The sequence below is a fragment of the Pan troglodytes genome, chromosome 6 (assembly GCF_028858775.2).
Source record: "Pan troglodytes isolate AG18354 chromosome 6, NHGRI_mPanTro3-v2.0_pri, whole genome shotgun sequence".
Classification (NCBI taxonomy): Eukaryota; Metazoa; Chordata; class Mammalia; order Primates; family Hominidae; genus Pan; species Pan troglodytes.
In genome coordinates, this window is record NC_072404.2 from 96,560,690 (window position 1) to 96,573,070 (window position 12,381).

The window sequence follows — 12,381 nt, forward strand, 5'->3', positions numbered from 1 at the left end:
ATCCCATACTCCAACATCATCAGGAAGAATCAAATATCATTGGATCATCCTTGGGCAGTCCTGTTTCAGAAGATTCAAAGGATGTCGAAGATTTGGTAAACTGTCATTAGAATAATTCTTAGAAATAGGCAGTTCAAGCAAAGAAGGCCCACTGTTAATTACAACCTCTTCAAAGAAATAGGAGCAACCCCCAAGAGGCTTAATTTACCAATTTAAATAGCCACAGTGCTTAAGCCACACACATTGTTGCTGCTATGACTTTTTACCTCCTTTAAACACATCATCTGAGGTTGAGTTTTATGACAGTATGTAGTTGAGTGGAGGCTGGGAGTTTTAAGCATAAATCCCTGTTTAGTGTTACATGGGAATAAGGAATTTCATTCACTTCAGCCACTAAGAAAAGTTTAGAATCACGAAAGCTTAACTGCTGTGGTTTAAAGTACAGTTTCTCTAAAGATCAGACATGGCACTGTCTCCTCTCAAGTAAGCCTGGTTGTAGTTCAGATGAGTCTTTTCAACATGGTCTAGAGCTTACCAGTGATCTTCTGATCTTCAAGAAGACTAAGTTTGAGACTTGACCAGCATACAAGTATAGAGACCTAGGAGGTGGTCTTGTGGTGGTTACATTTGGTTAACCCATTGCTGGCAGTGGGAGCTGATTTAGGCAGGGTAAACAGGAAAGCATTAAAAGTTAAAATTCACTACAGGTTTTTTGTTACTTTTAAAGGGAATATGGATAAGCATAGTAACAAAACCCACCAGAATCTAAGCAGTTTTCACCCCCTCAGAAACCACTGTCATTAGTTTACAAAGTTAGCACTTTGAAATAAAACTAAATGAGGAAGGAAGTAATGTTACCTATCTTTGATACCATGACCATTTATTAGATGTTTTGCTATATAAATTACCGAGAGAATAGTTTGTCATCCACTTAGTGTGTTAGCTGGTGGGGTACAATATAACCTCTCATCTCAGGCAATTTTAAAAAAACAATATTTGCTTCTATAACAAAAGGAAACAAATCTAAGAATCATTCCTGTACTACAGAAGGGTTAAGGCAAAGGTAGCCTTTTGGGCTTTTTAATGAATATGACCCCTATAGAAAAGTCAAGAAAAAAAAAACCTTGTATAAATTATTTTATTTATTATTGTAATTAGATCTTCACAAAGTTGTCTTTTCACTGTCTGTTTTGTCAACGTGAAATTAAATTGTAGTTATAAGCAAAAGTTGGTTGCCTAGGGAACAATTGTATATTCAGTTTGACAGAAATAAAAGAATATTTGTCTTAAGATGCAAGATTTGTTTTTACATAGCCTTTTGCCATACAATTATAAAAATTTCATTTCAAAAGTGAAATTTTTTTGTGCTGTTTTAGCTTTAAGGGTTGGAATGTTTAGGTGCTTAGCTTTAAGGGTTGGAATGTTTAGGTGCAACATCAGCTCCTTAAAGAAAAAGCAAAGTGATCTAGGGTATGTCTCCCTTGCAAGAGGGAATTAACATTTACAATTAACATGAAAATCATGTATCAGACTTCTGCAGGAGATTCTTCAGCATACCTTATCCAAAAATTACTCACTGTCCTAATGTATCATTTTGAAGAGTCCTGGTAAGTACTTCTCCTTGGCAGCCTCACCTTCCCACATCATGGAAGTACAGGTTTGCACATATACACAACATGATGATAGAAAATATGATATAGTAAATTAGCTTTCTAAATTTCGGTTCTAAGTCTCCTTGTCGATACCAGTAGATCTAAAAGAAGAATTAAAGTTTATAAATTAAAATTTAAAATATAACATTTTCTCTACCAATTTCAAATTTCATTAGTATTTGTTTATTCCCCTAAATGAGACAGACATTCTCCATATTCTGAGGTCTCTACATTCCTGAGATCAGTACAGCCAGAATTTAATTCTTACTCTGAGTTTCCACATCCAAGATCATACTTATTCCTACTTTCTCAGTTTACTTTCCTCTATATTCACACCTATATACTCCACCAGTCATCTGGCAAGCTATCCAAGAACATATACCTGGGCATACTACTTAACAGAAAAGGAAGACAACATTTAGACTCATGATTCATACAGTTGGTTCAGACTGTAAAATAGGGCTTCCATAATATATTTGGATTAAACTAGTTCATTGTTTGTTAGTCACTTTAGGCTTCAAGCTAGGGGAACAGGAAAGCTCCCAAAGTGGGATGGGCTAGTTCTTTTTCAGGTCATGGGAGTATATAGCAGGATCAGTGAATGAGAACACTTGGAGATGTCTCCTGGTTTAATTAATTTTAACTCAGATAAGCAAATTACTATTAATTGTTTTTTCTTTTGATTCTGCCTCTAAAGGAACATGAAACAATGTAGCCAACTAATGAATGAACACTGAGGAGCCACCACCATCTTTGTTTCTTCACCATAAAAGAAACATTTGCAGTAAATCAAACATTTTTACAACAACTGCAGCTTTAGATTTCCCAGGAGGTTTTGGTGTTAATACCTCCATTTTGGGAAACAAACATGTAGATTAAACTAATTTTGTAATAATTAGAATTAAATCCAGAGTGCTCTATCTCTTCCCTTAGCAGTAACTGGCATTTCCCAAAGACTGTTGGCCCTTACGTAGTCCTTGAGTGAAGATGAATTAAGTAAATTAAAATCTTTGGCCACCTACGTCTTTCCACTAATTTTTTTTTTTTTTTTTAGCTATCAAGGGAGTGGAATTTCTCTTTGGGGTTACAACTTTGGGATTTAGGAGAAAAGAAGACTCAGATTTTATTGAGAATTCTAACATACTTTTAGGGGGAGGATGAGGATATAATTAAGAGATACCCTTTTGTATAGACCCAAGGCTGAAAATTTTTGTCCTGTGCATTGCATCTTAAACCCTCAAGAACACTGTTTAAATTCTCAACAGTACTTACAAGTATGCAGGCAGTAATACTACTCAAAGAGATGCAGACAGCAAAGAATATATTCAACGGTTTTGGAGGTAGTTGAGGAAAAACAAAAGCACTTATCAGCGTTACCTGTATGAAGAGAAATTATGTAAGGCCTTAACAGTAATTCCAAGACTTGGTAATTACCAACTGGAGTCTAGGCAACAGTACTACAAAATGCTTCATGTTATAAAATTACATCTGCCACCAAGTTTGCTTTCTAGAATGTTAATACAGTAATTATAAATATGTTCGAGTTATTTTAGTACTTCTTTTCTAAACTTTCCCTTACTTATGAAAGGAGAGAAAACATCAGTAATACTAGCTGATCCCAAAATAACTTCATTAACTAAACCTCACTCCCAGGATTAATGTTTCTGCTGGTAAAAGTTCTAGCCATTTTGTTATTTTAAATATTTCTAGCAAAATGAATATAATCAAAACTGGTTTTGCTATAACATTATGAAACACACTGAAAGACTTCTAATGTTGTGTAGTTCTGTTTCTAACAGATGCAGCATTATATGCAATCTTTTCATTAAGAAGCCATGGAAAAAAATTCTCTTAAATTTAATGTGCCAGAAAAATGTCAAACTATGGAAAATACAGCTTTTAAAAATTTTATTGTAATAGCTCCCAGATGTATACTGTATACAGGATGTATACAGTAAAACTACTATACACTGTGACCAAATCTTTTAAAACTTGACCAAAGGGTAATGGATATGTTCTTTAGGAACAAAATAGAAATGGGGAATTATGGTAGATGACAGAAGGAAGTGGCTACTAGCCACTGACATTTTTACAAATTTACTAGGCAAAACATGGTAAACTCAATTATCTTAAAACCAAGTTGTCTGACTTGTACCATTTCACATATTCAACCTGGGGGTGGGGCAGAATTAAATTAGCTACTCCAATTAGCAACTGCAATTTTGTGGTAATAAAATTAAAAGCACTTATTTAGCTTCTTTTGGAAAGTTAACCATAATTGATAAAGTTTTCAAAACTGGCTAAGAGCCTGGGTGAGGCACAAAATGAGGATACTTACTAGAATCAATAAGGATGTTAAGCTGCCAACAACTAAATTGATGATTCGATCCTGAAAGAGAAAAGAATTTTTAAGCCATATGACTTGGATCCATGTTACCTTCAGTATAGTACAATGCAAGGCATTTGGATGGTTTACAATAAAGAAACCCAAGATCCAGTCCTTCTCTGAGCTTTACACATAAAACTACCAGACAAAGCAAAGTGTACTGAGCCATAAGAGTGGAAAATGTACTTTGGGAAAATGGCCAACTGGGGAAGGTTTCTTGAAGGGACAGAACATTTATACTAGAGTCTTGATTGGGTAGTATCAAATGGGTAAGGGAGGCTTACAAATAATGCATGTGCTGCTGAGGATAGCATGAGCCAAAGGAGAAGGACAGGCACTGCAGGAATGGCCAGGCCAGAGCATTGGTTAAAGGTATCAGGAACCGGACTAGATGTAGAGTACCATGATGTGTCTGGAACTATATTTGTAATACAGCTTAGGTATCCTTGTCTAGTCTAAAAATAGATGCTGTTAAAAGGGATGGGTCCTAGAGTGCCAAGGCTTGGCACTTGCAATCTTAAGAGACCATCCAGTCCAGTAGTTTTTCCAAGTTATTTAATAGTGAAGGGCTTTAGTATATAAACAAAATATTGGTTGAATGAAGAACCTACCTACTGAGCTTTCTTGTCATTCCCATCCCACCCCAACCAACAAAGAATGTTTGAAAAACTGATCCAATCCTAATTTTACAGGTTAAAGTAAATTTAGGCCCAGTGTGGTTAAATTATTTTCTAAGAGTCATAACAAGTTAGAAGCAATTTTGAAACCAGAGATTCCTAAATCCAGGTCACTGGTTAGAAGTAGTTTCAGGTACTACTAAAAAGGTAAAGTATGATAGTGACATGCAGTCTTACTTCTGAGAAGTCAAAGCTGAGTCTTTAACGAATCAGTCGTCTTAAATGTTGTTTTGATAATGGTCTGAGCAGAGAATGGCAGGATATGGAACATGCCGCCAATAAACAAAACCTCAGAGATGGGAAGGACACAGGAACAATCACAGAGCAGCAACCGAATTCTCATTTCCAAGTAGTCGCCTTTTAAGGATAAGAACCCACAGAAGTTAAGAGTCAGGCAAAATTGGGAGGGAAAGAGTAAGAAAGCCAAGTATTGGATGTGTGTGATCTAACCAAGGACAAATCACAACTCTCCAGACCAAGGCCACTGCAACTGAAAGGTTACAGAACAAAAGATACTGGACTCCAGCCACACCCTAACTCCAGAGGACTCAGAAGAGATCTTACCACGACCTCAGCTAGAGAAGCCTACACAGCACACAGGAGCCTGAACTTAGGACCACTTGTTAGGAAAGGGACCCAGGGACAAGTCACTGCTCACTTTAACTTCTTCCCACATGGGACAACATAAAATGTGTAGAGAGACAAAATCCATGGGAGCCCCACTGTTTTTGAGAAGCAAGAATATCTGCTGCTCTCTGAGTGCCAGGGATTTCCAAAATAAAGCACTGCATACCTCACAACAGCCCCCACCAATAGAAGTCAAGCCAATATATCACTAATTGCCAAATGACACACAGCAAGTTGCCTACCAGGATCAAAGTAGGAGAAAAATAATGGTAAAAGGATATTAACTATGCCAAGCACATTCACCAATCCTCTCTTTAAAAATTCTAGGATGAAATGGTAATATGACTGTTTAACAGGTAGCAAAACAGGCTCAGGGAAACTGAGAACTTTCCCAAGATCTCAATACCATTAAGTGATAAAGACAAGATTCAATGCCAAGCCTCCTTTCCCTATTTGCTTCTCACCCAAAGAACAACCTAGAGTGCTAGTGCTGGTCTAGACAAAGATGTCAAGTGGCAGATGACACCTCAAAAAGCCTATTAGCAAAGTACTACACTGTGCTTACCTTTCAAGAATGATTTCCTCATAGGTGACTTTGTTCCACATTGTTGGATTTCTCCATATAACTGATTTTAATCATCCTGATGAAAATATATCTAAACTTTAATGAATACTTTCCTGCCTACCTTTTAGATAGTCACTGAACAGAATTCCAACAGATTTTCATGAATATCAGTTATTGTTATAATGTAGTGGTCCCCTCTGGGATTCCCAAGATGGGATGAACTATTTCGGACATGGCAGAAGTGTTTCTCAGAATATTTTCTTTCTCCAAGCCAAGGCCTTCTATCAACCGTGAATTCAGGTATGCAGAGTTAACTTCAGAAGCCCTCCTACTTCTAATGCTCTCTGTTTTAAACTTGCTACTCAAAAGTGTAGTCTATGAACCAGCACATCGGCCTCACCTGAGAGAACTGCGAGAAATGCAGAATCTTAGGCCTCACTGAGACCAACTGAATCAGAATCTGCGTTTTAACAGGATCTGGTAATTTATGTGCACATTTAAAATGGAGAGGCTGTGCTCTAAAGTTTAGTCTAAAATAAGCCATTTTTAAATATTAAGTTCAAATCACAGGGTACAGCTCCTTCCCTGGGCCTAGAGATTATTTTTCAGGGTTTTAGCAGCTCTTCTAGCTCCCAATCTCCAAAGAGGATAATAGAGAATAATTAAATAGCTAGTTAATTAACACTTCAAAGGACAGTTTGGGGAATAATATGCTCCAAATTGGAGCTAGAGTACATGGAGAAAAGTGAGTAATACATTTAAACTTTGCTGTTTATGGAATAAATTGAAACTCATTATTTCTACTTCTACAGCTAGTCTCTATTAACTCAATTATTTCTCACAGAAACTAGCTCTGTCTCCTCCCCAGTTTTATTTTCACTCTAGTTCTACCTACCATAACTTGTCTCTCCTACCAGAATTTTAAACCTTGTACTGTGGCTTATTTTCACTCCACAAGGAAGCTTGACAGGACAAAGGATGGCAATTAGCCTGGATCCTTGCCTGCTGAGAGGACAGGATACAGATTTAGGATTTCCTTCCCAGAGACAAAATATTCTGCAACAGGTTTAGACATAGTCTGAATTCATATATACATGAACATAAAGACAGACGTTGTGTGCATACATACATGTATATATATAGTTGAGATTTCACCTATATCATCTTGTAAGTCATATATTTATGCATTTAAACATTATCTACTATAATTCAGATGCAAATACAAAAGTGAATAAAAACATCTCTACCTTCCAGAAGTTTACACTATCCAGAGTTCAGGAGGGCACTAAGAAGACAGAAGGTGAGCTATCTTGGACAGTCAAGGAGAGACTACCAGAGAAGTCAAAACCCTGAGGAAGACTAGCAGATGAAAAGGAAAGGAAAGATGGTTCATGAAAGGAATTCCACAAAGACCCATGGGAGAACAAAAGCATTGCTGTTACAAAAAAAATCAGTGGGACAAATGGAGATTGTTGACCAAGTTTCATGAGAGCTGAGAGGAAAAGAGCTGGAATGCAATGCACAGTGAAGAGCCTGGGCCTGACGGATTCATGTCTTTGTCTTCCTTTAGAATGAGGAAAGAGAAAAAGATGGAGATATATGCAACTGGTTTGTATCTGGAATGGTGGAAAGCAAGTAAGGAGTATGTTATCTCCATTTACCAATGGGTAACTAGGTTCCAGAAGACTGACTTGCCAAAGGTCACACGGCTAGGTAATGGCAAAAAATCTCCTATCCAATGCTGTTTGCAAAAGACAAGTGTAATGAACAGTTCAAAAGGTCTAACAGTCCTTAAACTAATAAATACAGACCTTAACACGGTCTAGAAACCAAGGTTCTCATCTCATTCTGCCACTAGCTAGCTTTGTAAACTCAAAAGGATTCTTTAACCCATTTGACTCTATCAGATGAGAAGACTGGGCTAAATGATACCTGGTCCCTTTCAGTTCTTACACTTTATGGTTCTGAATCACCAGACTGCACTTGGGCCAGAGAAGGACTAATCCCCTAGTGATTAAAAGCCAGAGAACCCCTATACTTGCCTGGTCAGTCATTAGCCAGCATCTGCTAGAGAAACTAAAACTCAAATGATCAGGTGGTAACAATGGCCCTGGGAGGAAACTGGCAATAACATCCCAAATAACCAAAAGCTAGCTCTGCCCTCAGCTCCTCAGCTCCCTGGAAATATCCTGGTTCTAAACAGTTTGGAATGCTTACAAGCAACATTGTATTCAGCCTTCCATTTCCATGGCAATGTTTTGCCTACTTCCAAAATGAATTTCAAGGGCATGTGCTACTATAATAAAACCCTAACCTAACTAACCAACAATAAAAAGACCAAGACAAAATTTCGAAAAGGCTTTGGGGAATGGTGGAATGGTGGGGGGGAAAAAGCTAAAGAATCTACAAAGGCCAGTCATGGTGGCTCACACCTGTAATCCCAGCACTTTGGGAGGCCAAGGTGGGAGGATCACTTGAGTTCAGGGATTCAAGACTAACCTGGGAAAAATACTGAGACCTTGTATCTACAAAAAATATATAAAAATTATCTGGGTTTGATGACATGTGCCTGTAGTCTCAGCTACTTGGGAGGCTGAGGTGGGAGGATCACTTGAGTCCAGGAGGTCAAGGGTGCAGTGAGCAAGGATCACGCCACTGCACTCCAGCCTGGATAAAATGAGAATCTTAAAAAAAAAAAAAAAAAAAAAATTGTCTTAAAAAACATTTCTCATTTAAACGCAAATGTTTGTATGAAGATTTCTGACAGCCAAGTGGGAAGTACAACAGAATTTTAAGTTCTAACTAATAATAAAAGTAAGCATACTGGATAATTAGAGTCAAAATTCTCCTGGCTCTAAAAAGAATTTGTCCCATGGGTTGGAACAAATCTAGGGACACAGAAAATATAGATAATTCATACACAATCATTTCTTATATTGGTCCATAAAAAAATCCCAAAGGCATAATGTCAACTCATTTCCCAAAAAACCAAGCTCTGGCATGGTTAAAATGCTACTCCCAATTTTGACTACTCATCTGTATTAGTTTCCACACTGCTGATAAAGACATACCCAAAACCAGGTAGTTTGTAAAGAAAAAGAGATTTAATGGACTCACAGTTCCACATAGCTGAGGTAGCCTCACAATCATGGCGTACAGTGATAGGCACGTCTTACATGATGGCAGGCAAGAGAGAAAATGAGAGCCAAGCAAAAGGGGGAAACCCCTTATAAAATCATCAGATCTTGTGAGACTCATTCACTACCACGAGAACAGTATGGGGGAAACTGTCCCCATGATTCAATCATCTCCCACCAGGTCCCTCCCACAACACATGGGAATTATGGGAGCTACAATTCAGGAGGAGATTTGGGTGGAGACACAGCCAAACCACACAATTTCATCCCTGGCCCCTCCCAAATCTCATGTCCTCACATTTCAAAACCAATCATGCCTTTGCAACAGTCCCCCAAAGTCTTAACTCATTTCAGCATTAACTCAAAAGTCCACAGTCTGAAGTCTCATCTGAGACAAGTCCACCTATGAGTCTGTAAAATCAAAAGCATGTTAGTTACTTCCTAGATAAAATGGGGGTACGGGCATTGGGTAAATACACACATTCCAAATCAGAAAAACTGGCCAAAATAAAGGGGCTACAGGCCCCATGCAAATCCAAAAACCAGCAGGGCAGTCAATTTTTAAAGCTCCAATGTCTCACATCCAGGTCATGCTGATGCAAGAGGTAGGTTCCCATGGTCTTGGGTGGCTGTGCCCCTGTGGCTTTGCAGGGTACAGCCTCCCTCCCAGCTGCTTTTACAGGCTGGCCTTGAGTGTCTGTGGCTTTTCCAGGCACATGGAGCAAGTTTCGGTGAATCTACCATTCTGGCATCTGGAGGATGGTGGCCTTCTCACAGCTCCACTAGGCAATGCCCCATGGGGACTCTGTATGGGAGCTTCAACCCCACATTTCCCTTCCTTGCTGCCCTAGCAGAGGTTCTCCATGAGGGCCCCGGCCCTGCAGCAACCTCTGCCTGGACATCCAGGTGTTTCTGTATGTCCTCTAAAATCTAGGCAAAGGTTCCCAAACCTCAATTCTTGACTTCTGCGCACCTGCAGACCCAACACCACATAGAAGTTACCACGTGCAGCTCTGAAGTCATGCCCTGAGCTGTACCTTGGCCCCTTTTAGCCATGGCTAGAGCTGCTGGGACACAGAGCACCAAGTCCCTAAGCGGCATACAGCAGAGGGGGGCCTGGGCCCAGCCCACAAAACCATTTTATCCTCCTAGGCCTCTAGGCCTGTGATGGGAGGGGCTGCCTCAAAGGTCTCTGACATGCCCTGGAGACATTTTCCCCATTGTCTTGGGGATTAACATTTGGCTCCTCTTACTTGTGCAAATTTCCACAGCTGACTTAGATTTCTCCTCAGGAATTTTTTTTTTTTTTTCTATTTCATTGTCAGGCTGCAAGTTTTCTCCTTAGGAATTTTTTTTGTTCTATTGCATTGTCAGGCTGCAAATTTTCCAAACTTTTATGCTGTGTTTCCCTTTTAAAACTTAATGCTTTTAACAGCACCTAAGTCACCTCTTGAATGCTTTCCTGCTTAGAAATTTCTTCTGCCAGATACCCTAACTCATCTCCCTCAAGTTCAAAGTTCCACAAATCTCTAGGGCTGGGGCAAAGTGCCACCAGTCTCTTTGCTAAAACATAACAAGAGTCACCTTTACTCCAGTTCCCAACAAGTTCTTCATCTCCATCTGAGACCACCTCAGCGTGAACCTTATTGTCCATATCACTATCAGCATTTGGTCAAAACCAGTCAACAAGTCTCTAGGAAGGAAACTTTCCCACATCTTCCTGTCTTGTGAGTCCTCCAAGTCTCTAGGAAGTTCCAAACTTTTCCTATCTTCTTCTGAGCCCTCCAAACTGTTCCAACCTGCCTGTTACCCAGTTCCAAAGTCGCTTCCACATTCTCGGATATCTTTACAGCAGCACCCCACTCCTGGTACCAATTTATGTATTAGCCCGTTTTCACACTGCTGATAAAGACATACCTGAGACTGGGTAATTTATAAAGAAAAAGAGGTTTAATGGACTCACAGTTTCAAGTGGCAGAAGGCAAAAGATAACGTCTTACATGGTGGCAGGCAAGAGAGAAAATGAGAGCCAAGCAAAAGGGGCTTCCCCTTATAAAATCATCAGATCTCATGAGACTTATTCACCACCACAAGAACAGTATGGGGGAAACTGCCCCCATGATTCAATTATCTCCCACCGGGTCCCTCCCACAACACGTGGGAATTATGGGAGCTAAAATTCAAGATGACATTTGGGTGAGGACACAGCCAAACCATATCATCATCCTTCAGAACTCAACACTATCAACTTCACTGTAAATCCTTTCTGGACACCACCCTGGGCACCTCCCCTCAGAGCACCCACATCACTTTGCTCAGTCTTTACACTTAACTGCATCAAAATGTATTGCTTGTGTCCCACACTGGCAGTTAATGGTGGGAAAGACAGTCTACAAGTAGTCCCCCTTACCAGCGGGGGATACACTCCAAGACCACCAGTGGATGCCTGAAACCACAAATAGTACCAAACCCTATACATACTGTTTTTTCAATCAGATAACAGAGATGGCTACTAAGTGACTAACAGGCAGGTAGCATCTACTGGACAAAGGGATGATTCACATCCCCAGCAGGAGCAGGACAGAGTGAGAGTTAATCATATTACATAGAACAGTGCACAGTTTAAAACTTACAAATTATTTCTGAAGTTTTCCATTTAATATTTTTGGACCATGGCTGACCACAGGTAACTGAAGCCTACAAAAGTGAAGCTGTGAATTAGTGGGAACTACTACACTTGTTTTCCTTCTTGACAGTGTGGCACGCTGTAAGCACTCAATGAATGTTTGTTAAATGAAAGACTCAAAGCAGAAATAGCCAACGGTATTTTCTTTAGAATGCCTCTAACCAGTAGAGACCATTCATCTCATCTTACCACTTAGGGCCTGGCCTATCAATAGGAACATAATGGGCCTCACTGCTGCAGGGCAGGCATGCAATGGCACCACAGAAGCTGTGGCCTGATCCTACAGACCAACAGGTCACGGTCTGCCAGCCACAAAGGTGCAACACCCTAACAGATACCTCCCAGGCTAGGCTCTGTTGTTCCCAAAGAAATATCAGTGGTAAACAATGGGGATCTCTGAGGTCCACGTTTTCCTGAGTAGAAGCCCAGTTACCTTCTGCTAGGGCAGGACCAAGGACTGATTTATAAGGCATCACAGCTCTGAACTCCAGCTGACAAATCAATCCTTCGGCAATGCTCCCCAACACTCCCAGAGAGGGGCAAGGCAAAACAGAGAAAAGTCCTTGCAGAAAAGCAAAAGCCTGGATGGACAATGCCATGAAGACATTCCCTACTACATTCTTGAGGGAGAAGGCAGGGTAGAGGGTGGAG

General features: G+C 39.8%; 2 protein-coding genes across 19 annotated transcripts in view; one reads left to right on the top strand and one right to left on the bottom strand.

Moving 5' to 3' along the window:
* DMTF1 (cyclin D binding myb like transcription factor 1) overlaps positions 1-1,290 on the top strand; it is a 43,870-nt gene extending 42,580 nt beyond the window's left edge. For all 15 annotated transcript variants that reach the window (XM_016945079.4, XM_016945078.4, XM_016945085.4 and 12 more), the window contains one exon: positions 1-1,290. In XM_016945079.4, coding sequence (XP_016800568.3) covers positions 1-110 — 110 coding nt within the window. In that variant the 3' untranslated portion in view covers positions 111-1,290.
* The window catches only part of TMEM243 (transmembrane protein 243), a 24,200-nt gene continuing 12,943 nt past the window's right edge, over positions 1,125-12,381 (bottom strand). For 2 of the 4 annotated variants that reach the window (XM_009453482.5, XM_519179.9), the window contains exons 3-5: positions 3,991-4,041; positions 2,925-3,029; positions 1,125-1,753 (exon numbers count right to left, since the gene is read on the bottom strand). In XM_009453482.5, the coding sequence (XP_009451757.1) occupies positions 1,631-1,753; positions 2,925-3,029; positions 3,991-4,041 (279 nt within the window). In that variant the 3' untranslated portion in view covers positions 1,125-1,630. Of the gene's footprint in view, positions 1,754-2,674; positions 3,030-3,990; positions 4,042-12,381 lie in introns of those variants that run through there. The other 2 variants (XM_054687626.2, XM_054687627.2) reach the window with 1 other exon arrangement.